The 23795-nt window shown below is 36.3% G+C and overlaps 2 protein-coding genes across 9 annotated transcripts in view; both read left to right on the top strand.

The window, feature by feature from the left end:
* Positions 1–665: 665 nt before the first annotated feature.
* On the top strand, positions 666–11080 carry LOC120624476 (ADP-ribosylation factor-related protein 1). The gene is made up of 5 exons (XM_039891044.1): positions 666–896; positions 1977–2147; positions 4299–4380; positions 5412–5583; positions 10818–11080. The coding sequence occupies exons 1-5, from the start codon at positions 801–803 to the stop codon at positions 10909–10911; spliced, it is 615 nt and encodes a 204-aa protein (XP_039746978.1). The 5' UTR covers positions 666–800; the 3' UTR covers positions 10912–11080.
* Positions 11081–11191: 111 nt separating this feature from the next.
* The window catches only part of LOC120624194 (AP-1 complex subunit gamma-1), a 45046-nt gene continuing 32442 nt past the window's right edge, over positions 11192–23795 (top strand). For 2 of the 8 annotated variants that reach the window (XR_005658752.1, XM_039890577.1), the window contains exons 1-6: positions 11192–11341; positions 14634–14695; positions 16324–16480; positions 17499–17687; positions 21655–21893; positions 23470–23546. Coding sequence is in view for 7 of the 8 variants with exons in the window: in XM_039890577.1 (XP_039746511.1) it covers positions 11283–11341; positions 14634–14695; positions 16324–16480; positions 17499–17687; positions 21655–21893; positions 23470–23546 (783 nt within the window). In the remaining variant the exon portion in view is untranslated. Of the gene's footprint in view, positions 11342–11774; positions 12218–14633; positions 14696–16323; positions 16481–17498; positions 17688–21654; positions 21894–23469; positions 23547–23795 lie in introns of those variants that run through there. The other 6 variants (XM_039890578.1, XM_039890576.1, XM_039890583.1 and 3 more) reach the window with 4 other exon arrangements.

Raw genomic sequence — 23795 nt, 5'->3', positions numbered from 1 at the left:
GATTTTTCGTAATAGCGGTAGTTTCTACAGATCCTACAGATCCTCTACAGATTTTTCTAGGAATGTTGACCACTGCCCCCTACAATTTTATTACAATGTTGTTGACTTGGCACCTACTTTACACAGCAATGTTGACAGGTTCCTTTGTGTCTAATACACAATGTCTGAGGCTTCAATCAATCCATCAATGTAATTTGTGTTCAGATTCTTATTGATTGTATTTTAAGTCCTGTATCTAAGGATTGTATAATCTATGTCTTTAAGGAAGATAGCATGAAAATCAACTAAAATACTTTTATAATATTTTAAAAGCTTATTTTGTTAGAGACTACTCTGAGATATCAAGTATAAGTCTGAGTATGTATCGAGATAAGACAGTTAATAAAATATTTTTTGTAGATCGCGATGATATAAAAAGGTATAACAAAAGTGTAGTTTAAAATGCTCAAGTGTTCTAGATCGAGATTATGGTCTTTCAAATCAAGCTTTTAATATAATGTTCAGATCCGTCAGTTTTGAATATAAAACAAATAACATCTTTAGAGATATCTACAAATAGCAAAGACAGCCCCTGCAGATTTGTCAACTTGTCAATCGAATAGTATCGTATTAATCTGTGCAATCGAATTACAAAAGTCAAAATATGTCAGTGTCAATTTTTTTTGTTTGATTACGATCTTCGACGTGTTGTATTTTGATTTCATTATTTAAAAGAAATCGGCATTTTATAATTTGTCTTTATTTAATTGCAACTTTTAACTTTGATTTCACAACATACATTTTTAAAAATAAAATGTTTAATGATGTATACTTTACTCCACGGATTTTATAAATATGTTGTTCAGAAAGACGAATATTTCGTGTTGATATTAGGACTGGACAATGCGGGGAAAACGGTAACTATAGTTAAAGACTACAGATTCAAATTCTATAAAATTTTATATTCATTAAGAATGACCAGAACAGGTAGTGTAATGTTGTGCAATTTTATAAGGTTTTTTATCTTAATTTATGCAATTAAATCCAACTACTAGATTGAAATTTATATATTTTAAATATAAATAAAATCACAAAATTGAAAGAAAGAACTAAGTTTTAATTTTTTTTCATTATATTCAATTAACAACCTATAAAAGTCCACTGCTTGACTAAGGGCCTCTTAACAGGAGGGTTTGGCCTGTAACACCATTTCTGATCATTGACTAAAATTACACTGCCTGTTCCGATCACTGATCATGATACTTTAGTCAGATGACTATCGCAAATAAGAAAAGCTGATCCTGTATCCAAACTTTCTACCAGTACTTAACTCGCAAAATAGTAATTTCTTATTGTTGAGGATAGCAAGCCTAATTTTAGAATAGAAGCAGGCATGACAATGGTTAAGTACACAATATACAATATAAGTTAACCTAAATTAGCTATAATCCCCATCAACTAGTCAAAGTACAGTTTAATTTACAGATAACCCAAACAAAAACAAATAATATGTTACAAAATATCCACTACCCAAGCATCCTAGAAAGAAGTTGATTTCACAGCGGACTGTAATTGATAATTAGCAACTTCATGTTGAAGTTTTGACGGCCGACTAGCGCAGTGTGCAGCGACCCTGCTTTCTGAGTCCAAGGCCGTGGGTTTGATTCCCACAACTGGAAAAAGTTTGTGTGATGAGCATAAGTTTTTTTCAGTGTCTGGGTGTTTATATGTATTTTCTAAGTATTTATATATATATAATTCATAAAAATATTCATCAATCATCTTAGTACCCATATGTGTGTATTGTCATAGTATATTAATTCAAAGTGCACAAGTGTTAAGTTATTGCTATTATATATTACTGGTAAAACAATAACTTCATCGCAATTAGTTAAAGTAGAGCTTATTATAACATCATAATGCCGGAAGCATTCTTATAATTAAAAACTGAAAATCAACATGCTGATGATGATAATTAAAATTATGTTTTATTTCAGACTTATTTGGAGGCAACCAAAACAAAATACACAAAAAAGTATAAAGCAATGAACCCCAGTAGAATAACAACCACAGTAGGCTTAAATATAGGTAAAATAGATGTAGATGGAGTTAGACTTAATTTTTGGGACCTGGGTGGCCAACAGGAATTGCAATCACTATGGGATAAAGTAAGTATTACTACATATACAAGTACTGTTTTGAAGAGTTATGTGCTTTTTTTTTTAGTACTATTAAGGGTTAATGCGACAGAGCTTATCCGTGAAGAATTTTTGCAATGTAACAGCGAAATAGTCAAATATTTCTTTATTCAAATAGGCACATCGATGGCACTTTTGATGCGTTGATTATATACAAAATGTGTACATAGCAGTGAGTAGTGATCGCAATAACTACAACAGTAAACTTAAAACTGAAGCTACGAGGGTTCCAAACGTGCCCTGGTCCAAGAAGAAGCCCACAACAAACTTAGCCGGGTGTTCTTTTTGTTATCACCATCTCACATTGTCATTAGAAAATATTTAAGAAGCAACCTGGTTAGAGCAATTGTTCACAACCAAGCTTTTTTATCGTTTACGTAATATGCTAATGCTATCTTCAGGTGTGAATGATGTGGTTCCTGGTGTAATTACAGGCACATAAGGTTTAACATCTATGTCTCCCGTTGATGTACACCGTAGAATGTTGCAGTATATGTTCCTTCCATGCCCTGCAAAGTGTTGCACTGTTTATAGGGGATGGTTATTCATTTACCATCTGCAGGGCTAGCACAGACAGGAAAAATTATATCCCCCAATTATGTCCCCTGAGAGGGGATATAATTAACGTGTCCACCTGCTAAAGTACGGGAACATAGAATAGGAGAACCTCTTCTCGTTTATTATGAAGCATATGTTATTTTGATATTATTTCCACTTGGGCGCCAATGCTCTGAGAGTTGATAAAGCTGTGGGAGAAGATAAATTTTTCTCCTTTCCCCGGGGTGATAATTGACTCCTGCCCATGCTAGCCGTGCAGGTGGACCAACTGCTTGGTCCAACAATTGATGCAAAAAACCTTAAAGTATTATGTAGGTACAAAAGCTTAATAAAAATGAAAGTGTGAACAAATTATGGAAGTGTTTTCTTGCCTAAATTCTGGAAATACACAACTAATCAGAAAGAAAATCTGAAGTTTACTATTTGAGTGTTGTTTCTACTTGGGGGGCGTTCATCAGATACGTGAAATGTTTAAGGGGGGGGAGGGGGTCTCGCCAAATGTCACGCAAATTTTTTTCCCGATTGAAACAAAAAAAAAATTATACTATTTTGATCCATTGTTCTTTTTACAATCAAACGCATTAACGGAAGAAACTCACATTTTGAAAAATTTCACGTGAGATCGATAGATGAAGGAGGGGGTTGAATAAGATCTCACGACATCACGACATCTCACCAGGGGCGGACCCCTGGTGAGATGTCGAGGGAACAACAAACACCTGACGTAATTTATGGACTCTGGCTCAGTTTCTTACCGGGTTCTTCTCAGTAGAATCTGCAAAACCAATCTTTCCAAACGGTTTGCGGAGAAATGAATTTTGAGTTAAATCCCAATCGTCTTGCCCATTAGAGTTTCTTCTTGCCCTTGCTTTAGAGTTTCTTCCTAATGTTTTAGTGGGAGACTTCGGCCGTGGCTAGTTACCACCCTATTGATAAAGGACGTGCCGCTAAGCCATTTAGCTTTCCGGTACGATGTAGGTCAGAAAGCGATATAGGAGTGTGGGTTAAATATAACTGCTTCACTCCCTAACAGGTTAGCCCGCTACCATCTTAGACTGCATCATCAGACTATCAAGTGATATTGGAGTCAAGGGCTAACTTGTAGTGGAATAAAAAAATGTCTGTTCATTTATTATGGGCATATTAGCTCATTAAAAAATAGTCTTCTTGTAAACAATAAAATATATAGTAGATTGTTGTATGTAAAAAAATTAGCCCAGTGGGTAGGAGCTCGACTTCACTTTCGCGGGGCAAAGTTCGGAACCCAGCACGCACCTCTAACTTTTCTAAGCTATGTGCGTTTTAACTAATTAAAATAACCCATTCTCAGTGTGGGAGTAGACCAGCAGGGTGATTACGTATCTCGCGACAGGTTTGCGACAGGCGTAAATCTTGCAATCACTGCTGTCAAACGTCACTTTTGCTTATTTATTGTATGGAAAAGTGACGTTTGACAGCAGTTATTGCGAGATACGTAATCACCCTGCTGTGCCTTGTATTGGGCCGGTAATGGGTTGATATGATGATGAAGCTGATGGTGAACAAATTTCTTGCTATTTTCAGTATTATGCAGAATGCCATGCTGTTATTTATATTGTAGACTCTTCAGATAGAGAAAGAGTGTCAGAATCAAAGGAAACTTTCGGTATGTACTTGTTAAAATTTAGAGTTCTTGTATTTTCATTAAAACTACTAACAGTGTTATCTAGAATTGTAAACGCCTATATTGGAGTGCCAGTTTTCTATTTCTTTGGAATACTTTTAAGAAGAAGACGCACGCAAAACATAAAATAATAGAGATAACATAAAATAATAAGAATACGATGTAAATTAAAAATGTAGACATGCAAAGGTGGCCTTATTGCAGCAAGCAATCTTTTATAGGCAACCTTTGAATGAAAAAATCTGAGGCGAGAAAGTGTTATTTTAATGAAAACTGAAATATAAATTACTTGAAATTATAATCATTTAAAGCATATCGTATTAAGGCGTTCACATAGAACGTCCGTTTGACAGGTCCGTTTAAACGTATATGTTGCTAGTGTATATAGTTGTATGTGCGAATTCACACGGAATACAGTATTCCGGATCCAGTAAAAAATACCTATCCGACAAAATAAGCAGCAATCCGTTTTACAGGTCCGTTTAAACGTATATTAATTTTTTTATTTTTTTTTAATATACTACGATAATACACACATCGTCACCTAGCCCCAAAGTAAGCGTAGCTTGTGTTATGGGCACTAAGATGTAGTACTCCTTTATTATATGACTCCCTTTGTATCTCTATCTAAGAGAGAAGAAAGAGGAAACGGCTTATGCCCAGCAGTAGAATAATAATTTTATTTATTTAGCCAACGGGGACAACTTATATTATTTATTTAGTCCGAATGACTGTTGTTGGACGGCCGATTGGCGCTGTTTGCAGCGACTCTGCTTTCTGAGTCCAAGGCTGTGGGTTCGAATCCCATAACTGGAGAATGTCTGTGTAATGAGCATGAATGTTTTTCAGTGTCTGGGTGTTTATATGTATATTATAACTATTTATGTATATTATTCATAAAAATATTCATAAGTCATCTCAGTTCCCATAACACAAGCTACGCTTCCTTGGAGGCTAGATGGCGATGTGTGCGTTGTCGTAGTATATAAATTATTTATAGTTTTTTGTTCTAGACAGGATGATAGCATCGGAGCACCTCTCCGGCGTCCCGCTATTGGTGCTTGCGAATAAACAGGACATTCCAGACTGCATGGGAGTGCACACCGTTAAACCAATCTTCAACCAGAATGCGCACTTGATTGGTGCTAGAGATATAATGCTTATGGCCACATCTGCTTTGACTGGGTAATAACATATCTATACTTTTTTTTAAATTTTAATAAGCTAACTAAGCTAAGCTAAGCTTGGATTATGCAGACTCATGCTATCCTGACCTTACCGAAGAACTTCTTAATAAGCTCGAGCGCCTTCAAAATTTATGCATCCGGTTTGTGTTTGGACTGCGTAAATTTGATCACATATCGGAGTACCGAGCTAGACTAAAATGGTTGCCTATCCGTTTACGCCGTGAAGTTCATCTACTTTCCTTCTTTTATTCTATTCTTAATAGTCATTTATCTCCCTCTTATTTAAGGGATCGTTTTCGCTTTATTTCTGACTCATCTTCTCATTCCAACCTTCGATCCCGCCTTGGTAACCGTCTGGTACTCCCTTTTAGTAAAACGAAGTTCTTCAGTAATTCTTTCACCTTTAAAGCAGTTATGCTCTGGAACAATCTGCCTGCTGAAATCCGTGGAAGTAGTTCCCTTTCGATATTTAAGAGTCGTCTGAAGGACTACTACCTCTCTTTGAGTGATGAAATTTGAAGTAGATTCTTTATATTCTTTTTTTTTTTTTTTAACTGTGTGTTAAAATCTACTTATATATATTATGTTTGTTATATATTTATATATATTATGTATATTTTCTATTTATATATCATGTAGGTATATTTCATATATTACGTATATTTATTTAAATTATATATGTATTTGTATCTTTACATTTTGGTATTTATGTATATCTATCAACACTCTTGGCACTATCCCGTTCTCTTGCTGTAAGTCCTATCTACAAAGGTTGCCTGTAAGAGATTGCTTGCAGCAATAAGGCCGCCTTTGCATGTCTACATTGTGTACTGTATACTCCTTACTGTTTCTTTTCCTGTACGTTATACGTGCAATAAAGTGTTTCTTCTTCTTCTAGACATTTAATTTTTTTAATTACTAAATATTATGAAAAAATTATATTTATACTTTCATATTTTCTTAGGTGGCGTCCATAAATTACGTAAGGTGTTTTTTTTTTATTTATTTTTCTGTCCCTCCCTCCCCCTGGTGAGATGTCGCGCGATTTTATTCAACCCCCTCCCCCAACCCCCAATCTCACGTAAGATTTTTCAAAATGTAGGTTTCTCACGTAAACGAGTTGGATTGTTATTGTAAAAAGAAAATAACAAATGATATAAAACGAATATGGTGGGTTGACAGTCAGTCAGTATCAGTACGTCGAAGTATGAATGAAATTATTTTCTTTCGAACGAATTAGTGAATGATTTTAATAGATTGCATTTTAAATTAAATCTTAAGCATTTACTATCTAGATTAAATGGACAAAATAGTATAATTTTTTTTTTGTTTGAATCTGAAAAAAAAAAAATGTCACGTATTTTATAAACGCCGGTTAAGTACTTCATAATTTACTCATCATTATGCAATTTGTTACAAGATGGTTCTTGAAATCCTATTTATGGTTTGTTTACAAAGATTTCAAATTGAATTTGTCTATGGCACTGTAAGAGTGGGGTCAGTGGTCAGTATTTTTAGGGAAATTTCTAAACAATGTTTTTAAAAAATATATATATCCAATGCTAAAAATCGGTATATCGGTCGAATTGAAAATAAAAAAAATATCCATACATCGAACGCAAACGCCTTGGATAACCAACCTCAAGCTTCAAACGTACGTGCCAGTAGTTGAAATGAGTTCAATGGCGACATTAACTGTGTTTGTCTACTCCCAGCGGCTCTGTGTCCCTGGTTTAAATTCCCAAGTTAACAAACGTGACTTCGCAGTCCCTAGCTAGTGCTTACACATACAGACCTCTTGAAACTGCACTTTAACTGCATAACTGCGGTTTGAGTTTTTGTGCGGTTGTCATAACTGAATCCAAACTGCAAAGCAACTGCGCTGTCCGCCTGTAGTCGGAGGCAGTTGTATTAGCTGCAACTGCTCGTGCAATCAAGGTGCAGCCGATGTAACTGCACACCGACTGAATAGCCAACTTCATGCTTCAAACGTACGTGTCACGTTTTTGAAATGAGCACAAGGACGAGATTAACTGTGTTTGTCTACTCCCAGCTGCTGGGTCCCTGGTGTAAATTCCCAAGTTAAGAAACGTGGCTTCGCAGTTACTAGCTAGTGTTTACACACACGGACTGCTTGTAAACTACATTTTAACTGCAAAACTGCGGTTTGGATGCAGTTTTTGTGCCGTCGGCATAACTGCACCACTATAATATCTACTACCTATCCACTGTTTTATAATATACTAGCGATCCCTCGTGACTTTGTCCGCGTCTAATTTAACCTTCAATGATAGACATATGCTGTAGCGCACTTTTTTTTAGAACTTTTAAAGGGGAACAACTTTGTCATACATGATTTTATCGAAACTTTAACGGTTTACGCAGCGAAAGCTCTCAAAAGAAAGAAAATACCCCGATTTTGAAACATTCTTCATTAGTGCTGTGCTCCTATTGGTCTTAGCTTGATGGTCTATAACCTTCCATAATAAATAGCTTATCCGTAACTGAAATAAGTTTTCAAATCGGACGAGTAGTTCTTGAGATTATCACGTTCAAGTAAACAAACAAAGCTTTAAGCTTAACGACGTGTATATGAAGACCGAAATAATATTTCAGAGGCTTTAGAGGAACATTAGTTACTGTCTCTCAGACTTATCTGTGATACCGAAAAACTAATAGTTTTTGAGTAAACCACTGCCATGGTTTTAACTGAAAAAAATCCGATAAACTGTTAACATTATTTCGAACTCTCAGGCACCGTTGAAGCGAGTGATATTTAAATTGCTTAAAACGCGCATAACTTAGAAAAGGTAGAGGTACGTGCTGGGATTCGAACTCGGGCCCCGGAAACCCTGCCCAATGCGCTATCATCGCTTGCAATCGAGTTTCTTTTAATCACGGTTAATAAATGGATAGTTGTTAGTAATTACTAATAATTAGTGACCTGACTATTTGCGTCATGCTCGACTGTCAAAATAATTAGATTAACTTGCCAGTCGAGCCGGTTATATATTAATGGCCAAGGAAGCTTATACAAATTTAGGCAAAATAAATCAGTTGTACTAATTTTAAATGTGAAGTTTGTATGCCACAGCGGTATGATAGCTTAGTGGGTAAGACTTCGGCTTTTCTTTCGGGGGGAACGAGCTCGATCCTCGGCATGCACCTTTAACGAGCGATAACGCCGCCTTTCCGCAATAGACGGCTGATTGGCGCAGTGGGCCGTGGGTTCGATGGGAAAATGTTTGGGTGATGAACATTAATGTTTTTCAGTGCCTGTGTGTTTAGAAGTATTTATGTATATTATTCATACAAATATTCATCAGTTATATTAGTACCCATAACGCAAGCTGGATGTGTAGATTGTTGTAGTTTATTTATTAATGTATTATTTATATATAACTATTTAATTTAGTTGTAGTTCTAAAAAAAATGCAAGTATTCAGTATCGCTAAGCCTTAAATGAGGGGTTTGCTGCTGTCCGCTGAGGAGTTCTTTCCTCTATCTCCTACCACATTCAGATCTACACAAAGTTTGGGCAAAATTAAACACATAATAAAACCTCTATAGTACAAAAATAATTATTTAATTCGGTTATAATTTGTCGGAGTATGGTGTAAAATCGTCAAACACTTTCATCCGCCCTCCCAAAGAAACCGAGCTTAATGTCGGGATAAAAAGTATGCTATATTACTTCTAACACTTCCAAGAATATGTGTACAAAGTTTCATGAGGATCTGTTAAGTAGTTTTTGCGTGAAAGCGTAACAAACAAACTTACACTGACATTTATGATATTATAGTATCTATGCATAGACCTCTTCGTAGAAAAGTGTGAGAGGCCTTGGACTCAATACTCTCCATTGTGGGCTGGCGGGCTTTAACCCTTATGATCATCATCATCATCATCAACCCGTAACCGGCCCCTACAGGACTCAGGTCTCCTCTCGGGATGACTAGGGTTAACGCCGTTATTGCCCACCACGCTGGCCAAGTGCTAATAGGTAGACTTCACACACCGTTGAGAACATTATAGAGAATTCTTAGACGTGCAAGTTTCCTCATGATGTTATCCTTCACCTTTCAAGCAAGTCATGTTCAAGTTCAAGTAAGGTTGTGTGTCCCCGAGTTGTATGTGAGGCAGAGGCGACGGCCGTCACTGCTGGAAGTACCGATTGGGCGGACAAATTTATTAAAAGAGGCACCAATGACGCGCGCCCACCGCATCCTCAATGTCATATCAGAGCAATGTCATTTTTTTTTTACGACAATACACACATCGCCATCTAGCCGCAAAGTAAGCGTAGCTTGTGTTATCGGTACTGAGATAGCTGATGAATATTTTTTAATGAATATAATACACATAAATACTTATAATATACAGATAAACACCCAGACACTGAAAAACAATCATGTTCATCACACATACATTTTCCAGTTGTGGGAATCGAACTCCGACGTTGGACTCAGAAAGCAGGGACGCTGCCTACTGCGCCACTCAGCCGTCAATCAGATTTGTATTGTTGCGCTCTGAGTGAATTCACAAGGATCGCAATGTGGGTTATCTGTTACAGAAATAAGTAATTAATTATTATAATGTTAAGATTATTTTTTAAAAAAAAAGCTATACTTTCGCATTAGTGTTAGAATAAGAATATAAATAAATATTTAATTGCTTAAATTAAGAACGAAAAGCCCGAAAAGTTGCGTGCTGGATATTGAACTCGGTCCTCCCGAAAGGAAAACATGACCGTTTATGATCGCATGTCCGATAATTCTCCTTCTCAGTCGGTTGGCTCTTGTTAGACCGGGTCACTTAAGTGTTGTAGCACGCTTGACTATTCGTCGCCACTCCTCTCTGGCGTATGAGTGGACGGACAGCTTTATATGGTCAGCCCATCTCATGGGCAATCCGCTTGAACTGGTGCCCTCGATTCTTCCTTGGACAACCAGATGTCCGATAATACAAAAACCTATCTTTTTTGTTGACACTGAGAATAACTTGATGGAATACCCAATAACGAACATCCTTTGGCGGCGACATTGTTATGCGTGTTTGAACAGTAAATATAAAGCGACGTTGTACGTTTTTTATCTGTTGCATAAAAACGTACAGTGTGAACGTAGCCTAAATGCAACATGGAACTAACGTAAGATTACAAATGTTACGTTCTATATTTAAATTAATGTCGTGTGAAGAGAATAAATTATTTATTGTTATGTTTATTTACAGAGATGGCGTCGACGAAGGGATACGGTGGCTAGTGGACTGCATAAAGAGAAACAGTCTCGAGAGACCACCGCGGAATCACGAAGACAATTTGTGAAGCACAACGGCTGCGGGCTGCAAATTGCGACATTCACAATAAATATTACACCATTGCAATACCGACACATTGAATATTAATTAGCTTTCCTATTAAGATAATGTTCTGACTCGTCCCATTGTTTTGTACATACAGTATTGACGTTTGAAAATAAAACATACGAACTGAGCTGTTGTGTGTGTATTGCTGTCCTTTTTTAGTGATAAATTGTACTTTTGATAAGAGATACGTTATAACTGGATATTTGAGGAGCACCTGCACCTGATAAAACACTGATAACAACAGTTTGCGCTGTCGTAAACTAAAGTGACATACTTGTGAAATGTTCTAGTGATTGTTTTGTTAATTGTGCCATCTTTTAATTGGTAATCATGGCTTACCCCATGTACGAAGTCGATTGGAGTGTTCTACCTCCAGAACAAAACAGAAGGTAGGTGTCTACTCAATATTGGTTACAGTTACGATAAATAAACAAAGATCTCCATGCGATTACGCCCGAAGAGTCAAGATCATGGTCAAAGTATAACTTTTTTTTGGTAACAAAAGGACTAAAGTGAATAACAATAATATGAATAGAGAAAAGACGTATTAGATTCCACGTATTCATTCAAATAAGCGGGCCGAATTGTCAAGTTTTACTTATTCTTTAACAAACTTTCAATTAACCATCTCTTCAAATTATTACTTTATGTTAGTTGATAATTAATTGTAGAAGGGTTTTTAAAACAATATAAACGTTAAAACATATGTAAATAAGTTATTTACATAAATAAGTACGCAACTTGACTATAATCAAATGTCATGTGCGAATGAAGGACCGAGCGACTGCGCGGCTCTTGTCATGTCGGCCATGTTGAATTTCTTGCAACGCAGGATATGTCAGCTGGCGATTTGCCGTAATATTTCTTTAAAAATCTGTGCTAAAAGATTTATTCCTAAAGTGTTCAATGTTAAACTCTACTTTAAATCTGATATAAAATAATAACGGTATAGTTTGGTTTCGAAGTGAAAATATGATATTATTGTATAAGAGGTGGCACACGATTTCTCTTGCATTTTTATGGTTTGTGACAAGATAAAATGGTTTTAAGCCTGGCTAAAGTCTCGTAATTATTGTTTAATTTCTTTACATTATTGTTTTAAGTGATTACAAGTGATAACCGCCCGGTAAAGTTGGTATCGTGTCGTAAGTTAGTGCACCTGTCATTCGAAGAACGATTGTCCTGTCCCTTAATCTCGAAGGAAGATCTGAATTTATTTTAGGTAACCTCATTCAAGAACACAAGATGAACGGCTCAGACTCTGGGTAATTCCATTATTCTTTTAAAAATAAAATTAAACTTGTATATTAGTTACTAACTTGGAAAAGTTATTGAAGTTAACTTAGTCTAATTTGTGAATAAATTGTACAAATCCTACCTTAACCTCAATATAATATAAAGTAGCCACTGCAACGTTTACTCAACATAAGGCTTATTTCTATGTATCAATGTTTTCTGTAAACATACTTAAATTGAAAAATACTTTATTTTGACTTACAAAATTTCCTTGCACTACATATTACTGTGGTAATTGACAACTGCCCTACAAATTATATTTACAATTAGTTTTGCCCTGTTGTTGTACCTGTGTAAAGTTTGAGTGGTAGTGATATGAAGATATAAGCAATAATAATGGTTTATACATATAAAACTAGCTCATGAGATCAGCATCTTCAACCACGCAAAAAATTAACATAGATAATAAATATATATCCTATTACTACTATTCTTGAAAAATACCAACACAGAAGTAATAATGTCATAAATTGAGTAATCTTGGAGTCTAATCTATGATTTTATAAATTTGAAATGCATATAAAATTTTTCATAAGTGACAGGATTTGAACTTGCAACTCTCTGGTAATTGTGGCCTGAGCGCTTTGATCACTGTGTATCTTCAACTGCTGATGCTGAAATTAGTATATGCATTTATATCAGTCTTATTGTTATATATTCTAATCTAAGACTACTCCACATAATATTGAGGCCCAGTAGGTAAACTTTGTCCTACCAGAGACTTTAACATCTGCACCATCTACCAACACAATCCATCCTAGTGACCCCATAAGTACGATAATAAGGCCGCCTTTTGTATCCTGCTTCATTCTTCATGTGTTTGTTCTTTTTTTTGTCTAGTTTTTCTGAGTGGTGTACAAATAAAGAGTATAAATAAATAAAAATAATATGTCTCAATTGACATTAAACACACCAATATTTTATATATCATGACAAACCCATTATCCGCCCACTAGAAGGAACGGGTCTCCTCTCTGAATGAAAAGGGTTTGGACCGTAGTCCACTATGCTGGCCAAGTAGGGATTTGTAGACTTCACACGGTTTGAGAATGTTATGGAGAACTCTCAGCCATGCAGTTTCCTCACCATTGTTTCCTCACCATTTTTTCCTTCACTATTAAAGCAAGTCAACAATTTAGTCACAGATAACCTTACAGATAAGCTGAAGCCTTGCCTGAAGGCTTACACTGTTTTATATATATATTTATAAAAATACTTTTTCATACAAAAAGATATGAACCAATTTTTCAAACAAAGTTAATAACTAGAATTATACACACTGGATTATTAATGTATGCACTATATACACTTCATATTATCAACCAATACATCTTGACCTTTTTTAGCATACAAGTGTGGTAAGCTGATTTTTTTATGGATGAGGTGCAAATTTCAAGTTAAAGTTTCAGTATGTATGCCACCTGATTCAACAATGAAGGCTGAAAGGAAAAATTCTGTATAAAATAAAATTGATAGCTTTTATTTTCAGAATATTTCTTTATAAATTCTAATAATTTTCCTTATTTCTGCATGCTGCAAAGTTGCAAGAATTTATGTAGTGTGTGAATGCTTTTTTAATAGTTTTAGAAATATTTAATTTAGGAACTGACGTAAACTGTATGTTTGTATTTTAGCTGACGTTGCTAGAGTGCCATAATTGTGTTTGAAATCTGTCAGTTCCAGTTTTGATTTTACGACTATAATGTCAAATATTGTTTACAAATAATTGCAAACACTCGCTGCTTTTGAATGAGGCTGTTCTGGCAAAACATGGCAGGGCTAGGTTCCATATCTATTATTCTTTTGAGAGTAGCATTCATGCAACAATAGAACATTAATAGATTATTTGTTTACATTAACTCTATATGTAATTATTATTATTAATTAAATATTGTCCTTCTATGTAATTTAAGTACTTCACTAAGACCTATGTGTACTCATGTAAATTTTGACCTGATTTGATCTGAGAGGTCAATTTCACAATAGGAAAGCTAAATTAGGTCTTTTTTACTAGTTAGTAAAGGCTTGACTTTTAATATGGCATTCAGAGAGCCGTTTGGGGTGAAATATTTTAATCTCTATATGATGGTTCAACTAAAAAGAAGAAATCTCTATGCACTAGCACAAATACAACTAGTGGTTCATCTGTATACAACTAATCAGATAATTATTTTATCACATCACTTCAACTAATTGACATATACATATTTTGTAGCGAGTTCCAAAATCCAGCTTTATAGTGTCCTGGGAATGTTGCCTTATTGCCCGGCAAAACATATAGCTAGTAAATAATATTGGTTAGGAATGGGTGAACATTAACACTATTCAACCTTAGCCGCTTGAGTTATGTACTTTTCATAAGTTTGTTTATTTATTTTGTTACAGGTTTAACCCAGCGTTCAATATTGCCACCATAAAGCAAGTGGTAAATGAGGCCATAGAGAGAGGTGAGTACAGTTCTTGTTCACTTACATTCTAATTGTTCAGGTAAACAGTACGTTTGTTTTAAAACCAGAACTTAGTCACAGACTAAAATAAATATATAGATGGTAAACAGGGTAAAAATAAATGTAGAGAGAGATTGCAACAAATAAGAATTGCTGATCGCACATTACGCACACCCAAAACGGACAAACCAGCAGTAGTATAATTATTAGTATATGTCCCGCATTATTATAAATGCGGTTGCTGCTCGTTTTTTCGAGAGTATTTGTATTAGTCGATACTATAGCATTTGTGATCGTATTTGGGATGCAGAAAAACTGCTAAACGCGTACTATTCATACAGGAAAGCATTCTCATTGGGTCAAATTTCTCAAAACTCATGGTCGATGACCTTGCAGGCACCATAATTCGAGCCATAAATCGCTCGCTGTCGTAGACCGCCTTTTTCTATCGCGCCAGATGCGTTTGTCTCGTATGAGCACACTACGACGTCGTACGTGCTTAGAAATTAACTTTCCAATTTAGTACGAAGTTGTTAAATTGCTACATTAACGCCGTTACGAAAATTACAGATTAATTATCACTTACTCTAATTCCACCGGCCACTTTATTCCTGAATACTTTTCGAACTAAAAATGCTTTTCGATTTTTGCAATCGACTGTAGAGCAATTATTCAAAGCTTAAAATCTGACAAAAAATTTAACATATTGATTCCACTGGTCCGTTTGCCCGCTAGCCGTATTTAAGAAAACAAAATTCAAAAAACATTCGTCTATATTTTACCTTTAGTCTGTGCGTGAAGCTTACAATTTTGTATTTTTATTTTTTATATAACCATAAAAAATATAATGTGCGGTTCTTTTAAGTAAGTTTATTTTATTATAGCTTATTATTATTAGTAATTTATGAACTAACAATAAGTTTGCCTAATAACTATAATCTATTTTAATGCTTTAATAGCTTAAATATATTATTCTAATTACGTCACATCCTAAGGTAGAACGTCGTCTCAGCGACAACTTCACTGTATTAAAGTCCTACTGCAGAGCGAAGGCATCCTGTTTTATAGGAGAGATGGTTTTAAAGTAAAGACTATAGACGCACCAAGCTGCTCCATCGTGGGTTGTTGTTGTATGTCTGCTTATCAAAGAAAATCTACTAACATTAAATTTTCTTAATGTGGTAAAAGTCTGACCTCTATTACAAAGCCTCTATTTTTCTTCTAACTTAGGGTTATTTTGTGGAAACCGCATCCAGTTTAAATTAGGTAAATAACCTTATATAGAGATGAAATTTCTCAATTTCTTTGAAAATAAATGAATGGGTATCGAATATATATTATAGTAAGTCTGGCATAAGACTTCTTTGCTTCTTTAGTCACGAGTTGCAGTGATTATGATAAATGTGCTACTAAAATCGTAAAAAAAAAAAAACTAATTGTGCCTCTAACTTTTCGACTACACGGCTGAAAAGAACTTGTGGCAACCCTCGTTCCCATTCTGTCATTTTGATCAACCGTTATCTATCGGTTTCCACGAAGCACCCACTCACGCTTTTATATTAGTTATAAGTTGACTAAACAAATGCACTTATCAACGCTTTTTTTGTGTGTGTGTCGTCCGTAAACAGTCGCGCCGGTTTCAGTGCGGATGCAGACGCCGACCCGCCTCCGGGATCTGATCCGCCAAATCCGCGCCGCGAGGACCGCGGCCGAGGAAAGGAGTGTCGTGAACAAGGAGTGCGCGTACATTAGGTCGACATTCAGAGAGGAGGATAGCGTTTGGAGGCTAGTATTTATATGTATGATTACAGGCACATGTGGCTTAGGCCTTTTTTTTGGCGTGGTGGAAAACCTTTGTGGCTACCGGCAGGACGGAGGGTGTGGCTTTTACCCGAATTAATAACTACCACGGCATGTCCCTCACGATGATCTTACTAGACGCCCGGGAAACCGCTGTTTACTTTCCAGACGTCGTCTAACCGCCCTAACCGAGTGTTCCCACGCTAAAGAGGAACGTATGACCCCTGCTGAAGTTGCAATGGGCGGGCGCATAGCTCGGAGAACCGGTGTATGTTGGGGTGCCTAGGTGCTGGAAGGGCGAACGTTAAGCGCACCCTCGGTAAACCTCTGTAAAGGCGCACTGATGACATCAAGCGAAGGAGGTTTAAGAACTCTATACAATATAAATATGTCCAGTAGTTGACGGCCATTGGTTGACATGATGTTGAGGCTTAACACAAACGCTTCAGAACACAGGACGGCACTGGCGTGTTTCCGTAAAGCGGTGATCTGTTTATAGGCGATGGATTTGCACTAACCATTAGGTCTGAGTGGTCCGTCAATTATAACTTATAATAAACCGTCCTTATCAAATCTACTAGGACTTCAGAAGTGGAAAAGAACTCAAGAAGTGCCGCCCACAGCATTGGGAACAAGTCTTGTAAATAGGAAGTGTAAGCGTGTTGAACCTAAACAAAATGATTATCAATCCATTACCAGCCCACTACAGGGCTCGAGTCTCCTCTCAGAATGAAAAGGGTTTAGGCCGTAGTCCACCACGCTGGATAAGTGCGCTTTGGTAGACTTAACAAACACCTTTGTGAACGTCATAGAGAACTCTCGGGCATGCAGGATTCCAACAATGTCTTCCTTTATCCTTAAAGCATCACTTGCTTTAAGGATAAAGGAAGACATTTTAAATTCCTTAAATCCTTCGAAAAGTTAAGAGGTGAACTCGATGACCCAGAAAGCTCTTACCACCAAGCTATCACTGCTTGAGCCTAAATCGCTCCGTATCTTGTAGATGTCGGAACATCGCGAAACTCCTATACATCCACATGCTGGGATATCCCGCGCACTTCGGTCAGCTAGAGTGCCTAAAGCTGATCGCGAGTCCACGGTTCACCGACAAGCGGGTGGGGTATTTGGGAGCTATGCTGCTTCTGGATGAGCGTCAAGACGTACACCTCCTCATCACCAACTGTTTAAAAAAGTAAGTGGCAATATCCATACTTCACACATAGGAAATTTTACGTGGTCGCTTGCGAATTTTTTTTTACGCTTTAAATATTGATCGCCTCGTTTTGGGGCCATTAAGTCATATATTTAATAAGTCTTTATGTACAGATGAATGAGAAACGAAGAAAAGGTCGGGATATTTTCATTGTAAAACAAACCCCATTTTACATTATAAACTCAAACATCAATCTATTTGAACTTATAGCACACTTTTTAATTAACCTCTGTACCTTTATTCTTCCCGCCATTATATATGACCTTTCTTTTTGATCTGGGTTCCTGTCATTTTGAATTTCTACTACAACTTATACCGACCACAGATAATATATAGTTTTGACAACTGTGAACAAAAATATCTTTTTTTCTTTAACCAAATGTACGTACAAAGGCAGATATGCTAACAATTGGGAATAGCTCATAACAGTTCTATGTTGTACCTTTCACAATGGCGGTGGTGGTGGTGATCGCAGTACACTGCTGCCCAGTCTCCTTTATGTTACCTTAGACGAATTGTAAGACAGATAGATGGTAATAAATTTAATATTTTGATCTGCCATCACCACACGGCAACCTGGCGGATATATTAAAAATTAAATAAAGAGTGGAACATGAATACATACGTAATTACAGTTATACACGCCACGTTATGACATTGTTGTAATGTAACAAAACACTGCATACTGCAACTATTGCGACGTAATGCCATGTTTTTATTAATAAGTCCCAAGCTGTCATCATTGCAAAATTAGCTAATATCACCGGCTTTGTTATGGGAACTTACATAGTTTATTATCTATACTGTGCTATGCGGTTTTTCAGACAGGGCAATGATAATATGGAAATTCTCTTAAGTAGTACGACTACTAAACGGAAATGGAATTAACGAGCGTTTGAAGCGGAAAGAAGCCCCTCTAGGGAATTACTGACGGTTTATAAGATTAAGTATAGAAAGTATATTATTTTTTTCTTTGATTTGATATTTTTTTTTTTGATATTTGTAAATTATTTCTTTGATCTTTGTATATTATTTGTTTTTTTATAATCCGGCTCACGGATACGAGTCTTGGTCTTAGATCTTAGATCTAAAAAAAGTGCTCTACTTTTCCACGGGAAACATTGAAGACAGCACTACTTTCACACCTAATTCGTTCAGAGATTTGTTCGTAAAATAATTGACACTATTAATACCTAATCATAATTTCTATAATAAGCTCAGCTCCCGTTTTTATTCTATAATTTTTAAACTCCTCACTGACCTATAATCACGCCTTTACCACAAAAGTAAAAAAAAAAAGCAAAAGATAATAATAAAAATATTTAATTAACCTTTCTTCCTTGCTCTTAATAGGAAGGACTGGTGCCCTGAAGGGCTTATTATCACATCTGTCTGCTAATAACCGGGTCTCCATAACGTCTCTGTAGTGCGAGGTGGGACACTGGACGAGGACTTCTGGGATTTGTTTAACCCGAAACTGGCATTGTCGCCTGTTCAACGTGGCCCGTACTCTTTTCAAATTTTTATTCCACTACAAGATAGCCCTTGCCTGCAATCCCACCTGGTGGTAGGTCTTACCTGTTAGAACCATGCCCCTAATTGGTTACTACGCGACTATGTACCAGAACACTTAATCGCCAAGTCAAATGATGTATTACGTCTGAAAAATATGCACACCAGACCTTTTACAAGATTCCTTTAAAACGTTACATGTTTGAAAAGTCCCCCAGGACTATTAATACAATATAGATTGAAGGTGATTACTTTACATATGACACCTAAGGTCGTTAACCTTTGCCGGCGTACAATGTTAGAGCAAGGTAATAGCGTGGTTTTGTTGTCTGAACACTCTTAATTGCGTGATGCGACCTCGATTTTATTGTTTGCACGCTCGTGGCTTTATTTTCTCATTGTTTTTTTTTTAATACAACTAGTGACCCATACTGGCTTCGCACGGGTATAGATTACAAAAAAAAATGAACTTCCCGTAATGTAAAGTTATTTCCTCCTTCCTTTCTAAAGGTGTAAATTAAAATAAAAAAAAATTCTTACTATTATTCTTCTACATTCTTTAGAGGTACTTATATTATGTATAAGTTGTTGCCCGCGACTTCGTCTGCGTTTGATTTTGTTTTTAAAGAATTCAGTACCGCTAAGAGTTAAAAAAGGGGTTTGCTGCTGTCCGCTGATAAGTTCTGTCCTCTATCTCCAACCACATTCATCAGATCTACACAAAGTTTGGGCAAAATTGAACACATTATAATCTCTATAGTACAAAAATAATTATTTAAATCGGTTATAATTTGTCGGAGTTATGGTGTAAAATCGTCAAACACTTTCATACCCTCTCCCAAAGGAACCGAGCTTAATGTCGGGATAAAAAGTATCCTATACTACTTCTAACACTTCCAAAAATATGTGTACAAAGTTTCATGAGGATCGGTTTAGTAGTTTGCGTGAAAGCGTAACAAACAAACTTACATTGGCATTTATAATATTAGTAGGGACTGTCTGTCTGACTCTTATCTGTGAAACCGAAAATCTAATCGTTTTTGAGTAAACCACTGCCATAGTTTTTACTGATAGAAGTCAGATACAGCCCTAACATCACATGCAAAATTAAAATCATGTGACTCCTGTCACCTAATTAGGTACGTGTCGCGTAGCATAGGTTCCAAAACCGCTCAGCGCAACGCTACTGGGTGCCCCTGGTTCGTACGCAACGTCGATCTCCATAGAGATCTCAAACTCCCCACTATTGCTCAATACTTTAAAAAACTCTCGAAAATCTACTTTGAGTAGTCTATCCGACATCCCAACCCTCTCATAGTTGCGGCTTCTTTTTACTCAGCCAACCTTAGCGCCACTCTCAACAAGAGGAGGCCTAAACATATCCTTCACGACCCTGACGATCAGATTACTACTGACAATGCTCCCTATCAGAACACACAATCAACCTATGCACAGCGTCTTCGCCGGCGAAGACGAGGTCCCCGACTTCTAACGTCAACCGGACGTGGGCTCGCACCAAGTAGCATAGGCAATAAGCGTATGTCGGTTCTTTTATCTTCAATAGGGTTGACATAAGTAAACACTTGGAAAGTTTTGAATTAGTTTGTATGAAAAAATAAATATGCTTCTTTTATTTTAATATTTTTATAGGGTGATTCCTTATGAAATATATTTATGCATCATTCAACATTATTTCATAATTCTGTTACACGTTGTGCAAAAAAGTGATACGCGTGATAGAGAAAGTGATGGAACGAAAATTTATTATATTTTTATTAGTTATAGGGAATATTTATGCGAAAACTTAGAGGTGCGCGCCGGGGATCGAGGAAGCCGGAGCCTTATCCTAGTCCCTAGTCTATCATAGCTTATTGACAGTAGGAAGAGTGCCTGTAATATTTTATATCTTATAGACGATCATGTTTTTATGATCATAAGATCGAAAGAAATATTATTACTACTTTTTCGCTTATCATCTCTCATAGCTTATAGACGCTAGGAAGAGTGCCAATTGTGATGTTTTCTACTTACGTTTAGTCAGCGGCGTGCATAAGGGTATGCAGATGATATGAAATACTTAAGGGTAGGCTTTTTATAACTCTTGCAATGCCTATCCTTAAGCTTTTTATAACTCGTACTGGAGATTTTCTTTATTTTATATCATCTGCATACCCTGTGCATACCCTTATGCACGCCACTGCATTTACTTATTCAATCCCGTAAAATTTAAATACGATTAACATGTTATAGAAATAGCGCCATCTTGTGACTGTACGGTTTCCTAGTATTGTAAATAGATGGCGCTACTACGATACCATATAAATCGTAGATAACGCGCACGTGAGCGAATAATTTAACGCAGGTAAAAAATGTAACACTGGCCACTTAGTTTATAATTAGTAAGTATGGCTAACAGTAATATTTTTTTCCACAGTGACCTTAACAGCAATACACAGTTTGTGGTAGGGCTGGCGCTATGTACGCTGGGGGCCATCGCATCGCCGGAAATGGCGCGCGACCTCGCCTCGGAGGTGGAGCGATTGATCAAGTCCCCAAACGCGTACATCAAGAAGAAAGCGGCATTATGTGCCTTCAGGATCATAAGACGGGTGCCCGATCTGATGGAGATGTTCCTGCCCGCTACCAGGAGTTTGCTGACGGAGAAGAATCACGGTGAGACCATTTATGAGGTAGCTACAGAGGTAGTTATACGTAATCTTTAAATAGAGGTACAGAGGTAGGTTTTGTATTCTACTTCTGTCTTTGTATTTCTCGTCGTGTTTTTTTGTATTTTTCTAACTTCATAATGGTGCACAAATAAAGAGTTAAATAAATAAATAATAAAATAATTATAGATGAGTTACAAATTTGTGGGATCTATCGGGTACCATTAGCTGTTATTTCTCAAGACAATCGTCCCTTCAATTAAAAGTTTCTGTAAAAGTGCCTAATGTTAAGAGAATTATTCATGTTAAAAATAATGGTATTTTGTTTTAAAATAACGAAGTGACACTTTTTAAAATTCCAACCAACCCAGTGTGACATGTCCAGATTTGACTTTACAATCAGAATGATAGAGTACAGTATGTTTTATTTGAAGGTCGATTGGCACAGTGGGCAGCGACTCTGCTTTCTGAGTCGAAGGCCGTGGGTTCGATTCCCACTACTGGAAAATGTTTGTGTGAGGAACATGTATGTTTTTCAGTGTCTGGGTGTTTATATGTATATTATAAGTATTTATGTATATTATTCATAAAAATATTCATCAGTTATCTTAGTACCCATAACACAAGCTACGCTTACTTTGGGACGAGATGGCAGTGTGTGTATTGTTTAATCCCGAGGTAAATAAAACGTAACTGCAACTTTAATTATGCTCAATAATAACATACATTTAATCGCTACGAAGGACATCACATATTCAATTGTTAAAATGTTTTTTAAAATTTTGGCATAAAGCACGCAAGCTAGCATGCGCAGGATACAATTATCACCCCGGGGAAAGGATATAAATGTATCTTCTCCCACAGCTTTATCAACACTCAAAGCACTGGCGGACAAGTGGACATCATATCCAAATAATATATTTTTTTTATTTTATTTATTAAGGCCCAAACAGTATACTTAATACTTAAAATTAGTACAAAGAAAATAACACATACACCAATAAAGTAGCCGCTAATAAATCTAACGAATACATTAAAATTGACAGCAAACTTATAACTTAATTATGAAACTTTAGAATATGGGCTCGAGAGAAAAAAACACATATTATTGACAGATAATGTAAATAAGGGAAGACCCTTATTAACAATATCCATCAAAGTAGATATGTGAAAACATAAACATATTTGTAAATTATTACAATCAGAATATAGGAGAAGATAGAGAAATATAGGAGAAGTTACCCCCGTTTTAATAAACGGGGGTCTCTCTCTCTATGGTCGTTCCTTCATCACTGAAGATCGTGGTCCTGGTGAGATCTCAACTTCGCGTTGGTAAACTGTCTCCATCGACTTCTGTTGACTTCTGTCTCCAACAGAAGTCGATGAAACGGGGGTAAACTTCTCATATTCCATGTTCCAGCGATTTAGCAGGTGGACACGTTAATTATATTCCTTGTCAGGGGATATAATTTTTGTCTCCTGCAAAGCATCATAATCATAAATAAAGATTACGTATAATTTTAATTACCAGTTGAATTTAACTTATCTGACTACGGGTTAATCCCTTATTCTATTATCAACAGGGGTCCTTATCACCGGGGTGACACTCATAACGGAGATGTGCGAAAACAGTCCGGACACACTCAACCACTTCAAGAAGGTGAGCAATATTGTGCGTTATGATATTTGCAATAAAGTTCATTATCCCGTAGTCACTAGTGTGTTAGTAGATTAACGATGTTTGAACTAAAGTTTGTTTGCTGATTGACTAGCTAATATTAATACTTCAGTATTAAGAAACATTATATAGTAGGGTTTTATAGATTTAAAATGCTCATAAACAATTTTTAAACCGACAGGATTTGAACCTGCGACTCTCTAATTTCGGCATAGACAGAAGGAGAGCCGT

Source organism: Pararge aegeria, chromosome 6 (assembly GCF_905163445.1).
Source record: "Pararge aegeria chromosome 6, ilParAegt1.1, whole genome shotgun sequence".
In the NCBI taxonomy this organism is placed as follows: Eukaryota; Metazoa; Arthropoda; class Insecta; order Lepidoptera; family Nymphalidae; genus Pararge; species Pararge aegeria.
The sequence above is the reverse complement of the archived record's forward strand: the minus strand, read 5'-3'. Positions and strand labels throughout refer to the sequence as shown.

What these genes read in the sequence shown, in the direction of transcription:
- LOC120624476 (XM_039891044.1), top strand. Translation starts at nt 801, where the DNA reads ATGATGTATACTTTACTCCACGGATTTTATAAATATGTTGTTCAGAAA. An exon ending in TGCAATCACTATGGGATAAA is followed by an intron (nt 2,148 to 4,298) that starts GTAAGTATTACT and finishes TGCTATTTTCAG; the next exon opens with TATTATGCAGAATGCCATGC. An exon ending in AGAATCAAAGGAAACTTTCG is followed by an intron (nt 4,381 to 5,411) that starts GTATGTACTTGT and finishes TTTTTGTTCTAG; the next exon opens with ACAGGATGATAGCATCGGAG.